We start from the raw sequence: 13220 nt of genomic DNA on the forward strand, positions 1-13220 counted from the left end.
ATAAACAGTTCTCTATAATTCAAGCTGTTTGCACATTCAAGTCACCTTGCGCGAATCAGCGGCTATTAATTTTGTAACACAGCTTTCTTCAATTACATTAATATCTGTAACACGACTTTCTCCAGTTCTAAAATGTCATGACTGGCTAAAATAAATCTATTTACTTTAACTTCCAGAAGATATTCTCCTCCACAATGCCAGAGCTTCCCCCGCCCCCTGTTCGCGCAATGCCAGAGCTTTTCACTCCAAAACATCACACTAAGTTTGCCCGCATTGGCCCCTCCGCCCTCAGCAGACAGACAGCAATAAAAGATCCAAAGATAGTGCTTATGTGTTTGGGCTGGCGAGGGATTTCACAAACAGACTCTTTCTTTTCCACCACAGACTCATATGTTGTTACTAAAAGGAAATGTAATGTTTTCGTTCTTCCTTCCACTCCTTTGTCCCTAGTGAACTTCTCCTGTCTTTGCGCCTACTGCCTTCCCTATGAGTATTTAATTAAATGGTGCTGTTATTGTGCTAGGGTGTGAGTGTTCCCCGCCCCCCCCCAACCGAGCCTATCTGGCACTAGTCTGTCTACCAATGACATCAGGCAGACGCTTGACTGTGCTAGCAAAGATATCAGCATACAACCTCTGAGGCTGGCTGCTTCACCCCGTTGGGTCCCCCAGAAGTTGCAGATTGTCTCACAAGTGACTGAGTCTGTCCCAGCCTTATTCTGCCCATGTCACTCACTCTGCCCGAATATTACCAGCCCTTCAGGAGCACCAAATTGTCTCACGAGTTACCGACTCTGTCCCAGCCATTCCAGCCCTTTAGAAACACCCTCTCGCCCAAGTCACTGACTCTGCCCCAATATTACCGGCTCATTTGAAGAATCAAGCTGTCTCACGAATGACCAACTCTGTCCCAGCCCTATCGGCCCTTCAGAAGCACACTGTTTACCAAGTTAATGAATCTGCCCCAATATTTCTGGCCCTTCATCCACCCTCCAACTCTACCCTCCAACTCCACCCTCCAACTCCGCCCTCCAACTACAACTACAACTCCGCCCTCCAACTACAACTCCGCCCTCCAACTACAACTGCAACTCCGCCCTCCAACTACAACTGCAACTGCAACTCCGCCCTCCAACTACAACTGCAACTCCGCCCTCCAACTACAACTACAACTACGCCCTCCAACTACAACTACAACTCCGCCCTCCAACTACAACTACAACTCCGCCCTCCAACTACAACTACAACTCCGCCCTCCAACTACAACTACAACTCCGCCCTCCAACTACAACTCCGCCCTCCAAACTACAACTCCGCCCTCCAAACTACAACTCCGCCCTCCAAACTACAACTCCGCCCTCCAACTACAACTCCGCCCTCCAACTACAACTCCGCCCTCCAACTACAACTCCGCCCTCCAACTACAACTCCGCCCTCCAACTACAACTCCGCCCTCCAACTACAACTCCGCCCTCCAACTACAACTCCGCCCTCCAACTACAACTCCGCCCTCCAACTACAACTCCGCCCTCCAACTACAACTCCGCCCTCCAACTACAACTCCGCCCTCCAACTACACCCTCCAACTACAACTCCACCCTCCAAATCCAAAAACACCCTCCAAATCCAAAAACACCCTCCAAATCCAAAAACACCCTCCAAATTTAAAAACACCCTCCAACTCCACTCTCTAAATCCAAATCCACCTTCCAACTCCACCCTACAACTCCACTGCCTCCTTCTCTAACTCCTTGTTCTCTTCTCCTGTGCTGATCTGCTGCTCTCTTCCACCCGCCCCCTTCTCCAACTCCCTGTTCTCTTCTCCCGTGCTGATCTGCTGTTTCCTTCCACCACGTCCTTCTCTAACTCCCTGTTCTCTTCTCCTGTGCTGATCTGCTGCTCTCTTACACATACATCCTTCTCTAACCGCCCACACACACACACACAACCACACGCCCAACCCCACACCCAACCACACACCCAAACCCACACCCAAACCCACACCCAAACCCACACACAACCACACACACAACCACAACCACACACCCAACCACACACCCAACCACACACCCAACCACAACCACACACACATACAACCACACACAACCACACACAACCACACACACACCCAACCACACACACAACCACACACAACCCCCACCCAACCACACACACAACACCGAACACCCCCAACCCCACACACAACCCCGAACACCCCCAACCCCACACACAACCCCACCACCATACACGCATACAACCACTCACACATACAACCACTCACACAACTACACACACAACTACACACACAACCACACACACAACCACACACACACACATCTGTCTTCCTCACTCTATCTATTCCCCACACTCTATCTCTCTATCACCCTCACTCTCTATCTATCGCCCTCACTCTATCTATCGCACTCACTATCAATCGCCCTCACTCTAGCGCCCTATCGCCCTCACTCCATCGCCCTATCGCCCTCACTCCATCGCCCTTTCGCCCTCACTCTATCGCCCTCACTGTCTATCTATCCATCGCCCTCACTCTGTCCATCTATCCATCGCCCTCACTCTGTCCATCTATCCATCGCCCTCACTCTGTCCATCTATCTATCGCCCTCACTCTGTCTATCTATCTATCTATCGCCCTCACTCTGTCTATCTATCGCCCTCACTCTGTCTATCTATCGCCCTCACTCTGTCTATCTATCGCCCTCACTCTGTCTATCTATCGCCCTCACTCTGTCTATCTATCGCCCTCACTCTATCTATCTATCGCCCTCTATCTATCTATCGCACCACCACAGCATCACTCAGGGGCACCACAGCATCACTCAGGGGCACCACAGCATCACTCAGGGGCACCACAGCATCACTCAGGGGCACCACAGCATCACTCAGGGGCACCACAGCATCACTCAGGGGCACCACAGCATCACTCAGGGGCACCACAGCATCACTCAGGGGCACCACAGCATCACTCAGGGTCACCACAACATCACTCAGGGTCACCACAACATCACTCAGGGGCACCACAACATCACTCAGGGTCACCACAACATCACTGAACGCCACAGCATCACTTGTCGCCACCACAACATCCCTCCGCACCACCACAGCATCAATCAGTGCAACCATTCAACAACAACTAGTTCAAATATGTTCTCTCAATGTTTAAAGCTTTATTACAAATGTCACAAAAATACGTTAATATTTCACTTCTGTTCTTGGATTTTCGTCACAATAAAATACACTGAACATAATCTTCACAAAAGTTTAAGCTATTGCCATTATAAATTACAATAAATTTTATTTAAGTATTAATTATTTTAAAAAAATTAAAAGCCATTGATATTTGTAATATAAATACCTCTAAGTCACGTAAATACAAAACATGTTGCATTACAAATGTTATGTGTCACATTTGCAAGGGTCCTCGTTAAGCCCGACTCTATTTAATGTATATGTCTCCTCTTTGGCACCCCTTATCCAGTCATTTGGGTTTAGTTTAACCTCTTACGCTGATGACACACAAATTGTGGTCTCATTACAAACAGATGAGTGGCGGAGCACGGCGATTCGTTTTAAGGATTGTATGAATGCCGTAGGGATGTGAATGGCCCAAAACTGCCTTAAATTGTACTCCAGTAAGACGGAGGTGGTATGTTTTGGCAACAATCCGAACTTCTGGACCCCTGAATTGTAGCAGGACTCTTTGGGTCCTCTCCCTACACCAAATAAGAAAGTAAAAAACTTAGGAGTGTGGGTGGACCAGAAGCTCAGTTTCACAGACCAAGTAAATTCAGTGTCTTCCGCTACGTCCTTTGCTCTTAGGTCATGTAAGAAAATTCTGCCGCTCCTACCGTTAGAGTGTCATCAAACAGTTGTCACAGCACTTACTATGTCGAGGCTGGATTGCTGTAATAGCCTTTATTTTAATATCCAGGAAGGAATAATGAATAAGTTGCAACTTCTGCAGAATGCTGCTGCTAGGTTGGTGTCCGGCATCCCTAAGTATGCATCAATCACTAAGGAGATTCCGAGGCTTCACTGGCTGCCAGTTAGGAAGCGTACCCAGTTTCAAGGCGCACTTATATACAGACCACCTGGCCCTAGAGGTTGTTTCTGCGATCGGGCGGGGCAACTTGTGGAAAGTGGTATCACCGTTAGCTCTTACACTGTTCTAGGCGATTTTAATTTCCATTTGGAAGTCTCTTCAGATACAGACACAGCCAAACTGGTAGATCTGATGAAGGGCAATAACTTTGAGCAACTTATAACTGGTACGCCCCATCAGGCAGGACATACACTTGATGGTATTTTCTCGAATAATCCACAGTTGCAAGTTACGACCAACCTCCCGTTACTCTGTACAGACCATAAGGCGGTTATTTTTAACCTTACATGCCCGAGTGTCATCCTCAGAAGCCATTAAACAAAAAACGGTTGAAAAGAGATTGGAACAAGGTAACGGCTGAAGATTTTTCTGAGGTCCTCAATAAGACCTTAACCGTGCCACCCAGTAACCTTGATGAGGCTACACGATCTTATTCCAGCTGGTTGGAAGAGGCAGGTCACAAATTAGCTCCCAGTAAAATGTCATTTTACAAGGCGGACACCTTCTGCTCCTTGGTATTCTCAGGAACTTAGGGATCAAAAACTGTCTTGTAAACATTTGGAAAGAAAATGGATTGTGATCAGGAGGAATACAAACATGGACTTACTAAATATAAGCAGATGACTCATAATGTAAAGGTAACATTCTTCTCTATGAAGATTAACAATGCTAAAAATTCGGCTAGAGAATTATTTAACACAGTTACCAGTCTGGCAAACACAGTGGCTATTACTACCACGCCAAGTCAGGAACTCTTTAACAAACTGGCATTCACTTTCTATGAGAAAGTGAATGCCATCTTTTCCACTTTCTCTAATGCTAAGTCTAAAAAGACATGGGGTGATACGGATGACCTAAATTCAGAAAAAAAAGCGCATTGCCAATCAGCACTATTTAGACCAGATATTACTCTACACTAACTCAACAGTTCTACTGTTAAACCAATAACTGGGTAAAGAAAGTAATTTAGATCTGCTCCTGTAGGTTTCAGCCAGATCTCACCATCCAGGGCTTAACTTGTTGAACTATCTTACTTTCTTATTCTTAAAATTAGAATTTGGAAATGAAACTGGACTCATGTGAGCAGAAGCAAACAAGAGAACAGCACGCACAATTAAAAAAAACAGATAATTTTACAACTCATCTGGTGCCAATTGAAACCGCTTTTAAATTACAATAAACTTGCCAAATGAGATTATAGAATATCAGTCAGTTAAGATACCCACTTACTTAGAGGGAAATGTATTCCATGCACTCCTATCACCCACAAGGATGGAGAGAGGAATTTGCTATTGCCTCAAATATGTGTTGACAGAATCCAAAAAATTACTATCACACATTCAGTTATCCATGATGATGGGCATTTGTCACGTCTTTTGCACAGACCAAACCAAGACATGAGACAATAGGACAAAAGGCTTTCATACCAACTACTAGTTCCCACCAGCCCACTTTCTAATCTCCAGTTTCAAGTCCTCTCTTCCTTATGGGATCTCTCCCCAGGCAAACATGATTTTTCCAGAGTGTGCCACTGTGGTGAAACAGGTGATGCCAGAGCACATTGAGAAGGAGGTCTGTACCATACACAATTCTACCTCTGACTTCTAACAGTTCAAGCAAGGGATCTGTCTAACAGGGGAGGCTAATGAATAAAACAATTACTTATGTATCAGCTACAGCATAGCTCTACATGGAGAACATGAATCCTAATCTTATCGCGGGAGCCTGGGGTTAAGGCCTGAAGCTTTGTTAAAACTTGGGACAGATTGTTTCTATAAAAGACACGCATGGGAGAGCTGCATGGCTCGAAAATTAATGTTCATTCACTGTAACTGCGTTTCCATTTCATAAGTCCCTATTATGATGGACAAAAGAAAAACTATGAGCATGCAGTAGGAAAGGCCAACCACAAAAAATGGAGGAAAGCATGAAACAAACTCTTGCTGCTCAGAATCAAAGTCTTTTGGACCACTGAAAAACTCTGTAAAATATCAAATTAACGGTTAGTTTTAGCCAAAGTAAAAACCCTATTTTTAATCTTACATTTTCAACCGTTTAATTGCTTACAATAAAACTCTTACAAATTTTCTAATCCATGCAATGCACCATCTTGTAATCATCTAAGATTTATTGCAAAATCAAGGATATCATTTTTCCTACTTACCCTTGTACGGCAATAACTGGAACCCTTTCACTGTAAGTCTGCCGCCAGCACTGGTCCCCGTGAGGAGCCAGAAATCTTGCTTTTTCAGATGTCAGTACATTTGAAAGCTGCAGCCTTGCAATGCCTAACAACATATCCTTGCTCATTTTATCTTTATGCCATACTTCGACTAGCAAAGGAATCCTGAAAAATAAAGAGGTACATTAGGAAAAGCTTAGTGTGTCACTGAAGTCCCTAACATTAAGAGAGCAAAAATACCAGTCAATAAAATAATTGAGACTCCTGCATTTGAGAAAATATCAGTGTCTTTTGGTAAAACTTCAGCATGAAATTCATTTATATCATTACTATTTTTGAGTAACAAGATAATGTAAATTGCAGTGCTAAACACATCTCAGGAAAGCAAATACGGTAGGTATGTAGGTCTTTCAGCTATTGAATGCATTATATCATAAATGCAGCCTAATATTGAAGATAAACCAACACCATCCAATACCTGACAAAGGTATCCTGCAGCTGATGTGGTAACGTTGCAAAATCAAATGCACAATACGACTGAGGAAGAACAACTTCCATATTTTTCCTTACTTCAACTGGAGGGTTGGTCATGATAGGAGCTGTGCTTCCAAAAAATGGATATGCATACCTGCATATAAAAGAAGAAAACACTGATAATTTCATATTTTGGAATTCATGTCTTGAGAAAAAGAAATGGGCATTTGTAACTGCGTTAATAAAATGAGTTAGTTCCTGCAGAGAGAAAGTAATAGTTAAAAGAAGATCTGAGGAGGAGGTTCACAAGCAAACTTTATGGTGAATGTAGTACTTGAAAGTTATGTTCTCAATAAATTGATGAACTATCAACTAGAGGGTTAAGCAGTAGCAGGTGTACTTCAATCTGAGAGGAGAGAGAGAGACTGGTCTAGTTTTTTTTTTTTGCTCCTCATCTCACCTTTCAAGCCTCTGGGGGTCTTACGAAGCCGTTCTTGCGATCTGTGGCCCTTCCGGCTTACCGCACTCGCTTGGGTCGTCCGACCGATCCCTTTCTGTGAGGGAACTTGGTGTAATCATTAGAACAATTATATTAATCTTAAATTTTGGCCCCAACTCACAAAAGGATGCCAGATGTTAAATGACTTATCTTCTGCGCTCTCGTAATCCAGGCGGGCCATGGCGAATGAGGCCTTGAGCCAGTCCTCCCTTTTTGGTCGTAGGGGATCTTTCCACTTCTTACAGATTTCCCTCCGGGCCAGCAATACCAAGTAAATTAATAAACCTCTATTTTTCTGAGAGAGGATCTGACTGAAATCGGCCATCATCTCCAAAAAATACCAGTGACATGTTGATATCTATATTGGTGTTAAAAATATCTCGAATGTTGTCGCCCACCTCTGTCCAAAATGTTGCCAGTTCTGGACATTCTAAGAAAACATGTAGGTCGATAGCTAGGGATAGCAGACATCTTGGGCATTTGGGGGGTGGCTCTGGGGCAAACTTGGCAATCTTTGCGGGAGTATAGTAGAGTCTGCTGATGACGAAGAAGTGTTGTTTTTTTCAAACAGGCAGGTTTGAAATATTTATACAAGACATTTAATGAGGGCTCATATAAGGACTCTATTGATGACCCTAGGGTCATCAATCACACCACCGCTGAAGGGGGTACCTCAAGATCTTCACCTTCCATCAAGTTATTATACCAGACTGAGATATCCTTCTTAATTGGGAGGGTGGATTGCCACAGCCCTTCAATCTCCCCATTCCCACTAACTTCCCCCTTTTCTGCGTCATACCATGACACCAACTGTAGGTATTTGAATCTAGAGAACCCTGGCCCAATCTTTGCTCTTAGGTATTCCGATGGGTGTATCCCCACAGAGTCTACTAGCTCGGCCCAAGTAGTGATGCCCGCCCGCCCTTTTAGGCAACGCCAAACTGTCTCTGAGGCATCCCGGTGTTCCTGGTGCATCCCAAACAGGGGCATTGTTCGAATAATACCCTATGCCCCAGCTACATCTAAGCCTATACCATAGCTCCAAGGCTGCCCTCAAAACCTTCAGGCGTACCCGCTTAAAACATTTTGGTGATTCAAACTTATATAAAAATGCCTCACCGCCTCCTCCTTCTTCTGCTATCGCCATTTCTCCTAACAGCCTGCCCCAAGCTGACTCCTCTGGTTTGACAAGTAGCATCCGAATGCTTTTAAACTGGAATGTTGCTGCATATAACCTAACATCAGGAAGGGCTAGCCCGCCTCTCTTTAATCTACGTCTGAGTTTTTTCGATGGCAATCGGACCCCTTTATCTCCCCACACAAAGCTCCCAATCTTGCTCTGCACCTTACTTAGGCTTTTTTCGTGAAGGTTAATGGTATAGAGGAAGAGACTGCTCTAGTAACCTTTTACCTGTGAATCATTTTCCCATACCTACTTCATGTTTGATAAAGAAGGTAACATTACTTAATCTGTAATCCTAGTTCTCGGTCATGGGCATTCTGATATCCCAAAGCAGTAGAAAGAGAAGCAGGCTCAACCCAGGAGGAGGCTTCCAGGGGTGCTTTGGACGCCCTGATCCTGCAGAAAAGTGGAGAGTGTGAAAAGATGGAAGGGCAACAGGATTATTGATTGATGGCCAAGTCAAAGGATGGATGATTGAATGAATGGGTTTATGGATGTCTGGATGGGTGCATAAATAGATGATAGATGTGTGAATAGATGGATGGTTGGAATGGCCCACATATTAATGGAATAGTGAACCATTTAATGATGGATGAAATATTGACTGGATGACAGAATAGAAAGGTGAAAAGGTGGATATCAGCAGCTCAATGAAAATGTGGAAGGATAAATGGGCCAATCCTTGGTTTGGATAGAAGAGTCAAGGGTGATCTTCTAGGGAGAGTCAGGTTCACTTGCTTCACTTGCACGGTGCCATCAGTGCCTTGGTTCAAAGTGAGGGGTATTTTAGTTTTCGGGCTACTCGCTTGGAAGCTTTTAAGGATGATAGTGAGGAACTAAAAGATTACTTAGCAAAATGTTCCCCAATGTTAGGACCTCCAGTTTGCCCCATTGCAAATACTGGAGTTGGCACATTCTACGAAAGAGCTGCAACAACAGCTTTAGGGCATTTAGAAAGAGCCTTACCTTTATCCAGAAAGGATCTTTTAGCCTCTTACAAGCAAATGTTTATGGAAGAAGCTATACAGATAAGTATGGATTGTTTAGAAGAAGTCAATTTCGTGTGGACTGCACCATAATGTGTAACTGTTTGGACTGTCTAATGGATTTGGTCTTATTCAAACAATATTTCAGAGCCCTTTGAACATCTAGGGTATAAAGTAATTTTTCCAACACACATGAATGATCCAGATATATAAAGTTAGGAGCAAGATTGTATGATTTATATGAAAAACCCCTGGAACATGTTTGTTGGGGCATTACCGGACAGGTGCATGTCAGGTGTTGATCCGAAAGGGCACAGGGTGCAAACTTTAAATTACTTTTGATGTATATGAGGTGCAGAAGCTTTGTAAGTGGGAAACAATACACAAGGATGATGTGGTTTTAAATAACCTGATCTTCTCTGCAGAGGTACTGAAAATGTGGGTATGATGAGACAGGTTTTAGCGCTATCAATTCGGATTTTCTATGTAAATGAATTTTTATTTAACACTCAGATATTAGGGTCATCCACTCCAGCTTCCTCCACTCCTTATTCTGTGAAGACAACATCCCCAGACGATATATATATATATCGTCTAGGGATCTTGTCTTCACAGAATTAGGAGTGGATGAAGCTGGCGTGGATGACCCCAATGTTATATTATGTTATTCGACTTATAAAGCGCACTGCTACCCTGAGGTGTCCTGGCGCTGAGTACTGGTGACCTGGGAAGCATCGAGCTGCTTAGTGAGAGAAGAACCATGTTTTAAGCCCTTGCGAAAAGAGATGAGATCTGGAGCATTTCTGAGATGGAACGGATGTTCATTCCATGCCTTGGAGGCACAATGGAAAAAGCTTCTGCCTCCCCAGTTGGTTTTCTTAAAGATAGAGCTTTGGATTTGTTTAGAACTGGAAGAGCGCAGGGTTCTGCTTGGGACATACCATGTAAGTCTGGTTTTTAGAAACTCCGGGCCAATCCCATTAACCGCCTTGAAGACAACACATAGTGCTTTGAAGTGTGATCTAAGTGGGAGCAAATGCAGTTTCTTAAGTTCTCCACTAAACAAAGCAAACCTGGGTGTTCCCGTCAGCAATCTCGCTGCCACGTTCTGGACCAATTGTAACTTGTTCATGTGTTGTTTCTGAACATTAAGATAGAGACTGTTGCAAGAGTCCAGGCAGGACATAATGAGTGCGGTGACGACCGTCCTTGGGTTGCTCGCCAACAGGAAGAACTGGATTTTTTAAAATTATTCTGAGGAACATGAAACATGATGAAGTCACCTGGTTCACTTGGTCCCCCATGGTGAGTTTGTTATCCACCACGACTCCTAAATTCTTGGCTTTCCTTGAGGGTATAGGGCAAGGTCCAAAATCCTCCGGCCACCAGTCCGGTGTCCAGACCTGGGGATTATTGCCAAATTTTAGCATCTCCGTTTTAGCTGAATTGAGTTTTAAACAATTGGACGACATCCAGGTGGAAATCGAGCACATGCAGTTATGGAACCGGTCCTCCGCTTCCCTTTCCGCTCCCTCCGTCAGCGATAGCACAATTTGTGTGTCGTCGGCGTAGGAGGTGAGCTGGAAGCCAAATGACCGGATGGCACTGGCTAGGGGTGCCACATAGATATTAAAAAGCAAAAAGCGTAGGGCTCAAAGCCGAGCCCTGGGGCACCCCACAGGGAAGCGAGAAGGGTTCAGAGATGTTGCCATCTAGGTCTACAGTCTGAGACTTGTCTGACAGAAAAGTATGTAACAGTTTCCATGCTGATCCCTGTAATCTGAGTGTTAAATCAAAAGTCATTGTATTATATATATATATATATATATACATATATATATACACATACATATACATATACATATATATATATATATATATATATATATATATATATATATATATATACTTACAAGCTGTACGATATTTTCTTAAGGGAAGGTCACTCCAGCTGTTGGAGCATAATGAAATGTTGCTAGAAGTTGCTGAGTTTGTTTTGACCAACAATATCTTTCTCTTTGATGAGCAACACTACCGCCAAATAAGGGGCACCGCGATGGGCACCTGCTTCGCCCCCAGCTACGCAAATTTATTCGTTGGCTGGTGGGAGAAGCAGGTGGCCTGGGCGGACAAGTACAACGAGTGGGTGCAGTGTATTATATCCTGGCATAGGTATATAGATGACCTATTTATCCTATGGAAGGGTCCTAAACACCAAGCTGAACAGTATATTCAGGAGTTAAATAGGAATTCTCTCAATCTCCATTTCAGTGGGCAGATAAGTCAAAAAGAAGTCTCCTTTCTAGATTTAAAAGTGTTCATCAGTGAGGGTAAAATCTGTACCTCACTGTTCAGAAAGGAAACAGCTGGAAATTCGATTCTGGAAGCCAGCAGTAGCCATCAAAAAAGCCTGAAAAATAGTATACCATACGGTGAGCTCCACCGTATGAAGAGGAATTGCTCAACCAATGAGGATTTTGAAACTGCAGCACTAGACACAAGTCAGAGGTTTAAGGAGAGGGGCTACAGCTATGATTTATCGATCAAAACACTAGAAAAAGTGGATAAAATACCACGGAGATGCCTACGGAGGGAAAAAGAGAAATCCATGAATCATGAGAAAGAGTCTTGCAGATTCATCACAGCCTTTTCAGGCAAGGCACGGACCTTGAGAGAGATATTATGCCGTAACTGGCATATCCTGAAAACAGATCTAGTGATAGGGAAGGACCTACCGAAATACCCATAGATCACTTTTAAACGTAGTAGGTCTTTGAAAGACTCCCTAGTTAAAAGTCACTATGAATCAGTTCCATTTGTCCCGAGGATCAGTGCCCTTACGGGGTTCTTTCCCTGCTCAAAATGCAAAGCTTGCAAAAATTGCTCCAAAGTTTTATCTTATCAAGTTCCAGGCATGAGCGGTTTAAAAAAAATAAATAAATAAATAAATAAATAAATAAATAAATTTTTAACGTGCAACACACCTTACTGCGTGTACTGCCTAGTATGCCCATGTGCTAAAATGTATATAGGCAGCACTATACATCCCACGAAACGCAGAATCCTGGAACATGCACGAGCAATTGCGAACAGGGACCCCTCGTACCCAGTAGCGAGACACTTCTTTCAGTTTCACAATAGTGATCGTAATCTCCTTAAATTCAACTGCATTGACCATATCCCGAACAGCGAACGTGGTGGAAATAGGGAAATGAGACTACGTAGACTTGAGTCTAGATATAAAATTGATTTACATTCAACAAATCCATTTGGTCTCAATACCGAAGAGGAACTTTCCATACACCTAGGCTGAGAATAAATATTTGCTGTAAGTAAGATGAGGGTAAACTGCGGAACTTCTAAATTAATTGCTATTTCAAGATAATTAATTTTGTTCTTTGTATTGATTGCGCAAAAAATATGAAAGTATTAAGTATATATGCATTTTAATATGGCGCCTGAAATGAAGGCAAAGTTGCAATCCGCTCTCTATGTTTAATGGTAGTGCCGGAAACAATGCGATGTTTGTATATAAAATGGCGCGCATTTTCATTACACAAAAACACAGTGGGAAAAGGTGCGTATGCCGAAACGCGTCCTGTGCACTTTGTCTGCTGAATAAAGACTTTCTTTGAATTATAAACCACCACCCAAGAGCGGCCATTCCTTCCTTCGTGGGGAGGATAATCTGAGCGGATATATCTATATATATATACAAAAAAAATATATGTGCAAAAAAAAAAAAAAAGAAGCAGAGAACTCTGGGTAGTTCTCAAG

General features: G+C 43.4%; 1 protein-coding gene across 1 annotated transcript in view; it reads right to left on the bottom strand.

Annotated features, from left to right (window-relative positions):
* Positions 1-13220, bottom strand: part of CEP120 (centrosomal protein 120) — a 375016-nt gene that overhangs the window by 187833 nt on the left and 173963 nt on the right. The window contains exons 10-11 of the mRNA XM_086961084.1: positions 6780-6929; positions 6284-6466 (exon numbers count right to left, since the gene is read on the bottom strand). Coding sequence (XP_086817210.1) covers positions 6284-6466; positions 6780-6929 — 333 coding nt within the window. The remainder of the gene's footprint in view (positions 1-6283; positions 6467-6779; positions 6930-13220) is intronic.

This window comes from Lissotriton vulgaris, chromosome 3_1, assembly GCF_964263255.1.
Source record: "Lissotriton vulgaris chromosome 3_1, aLisVul1.2, whole genome shotgun sequence".
Lineage (NCBI taxonomy): Eukaryota > Metazoa > Chordata > Amphibia > Caudata > Salamandridae > Lissotriton > Lissotriton vulgaris.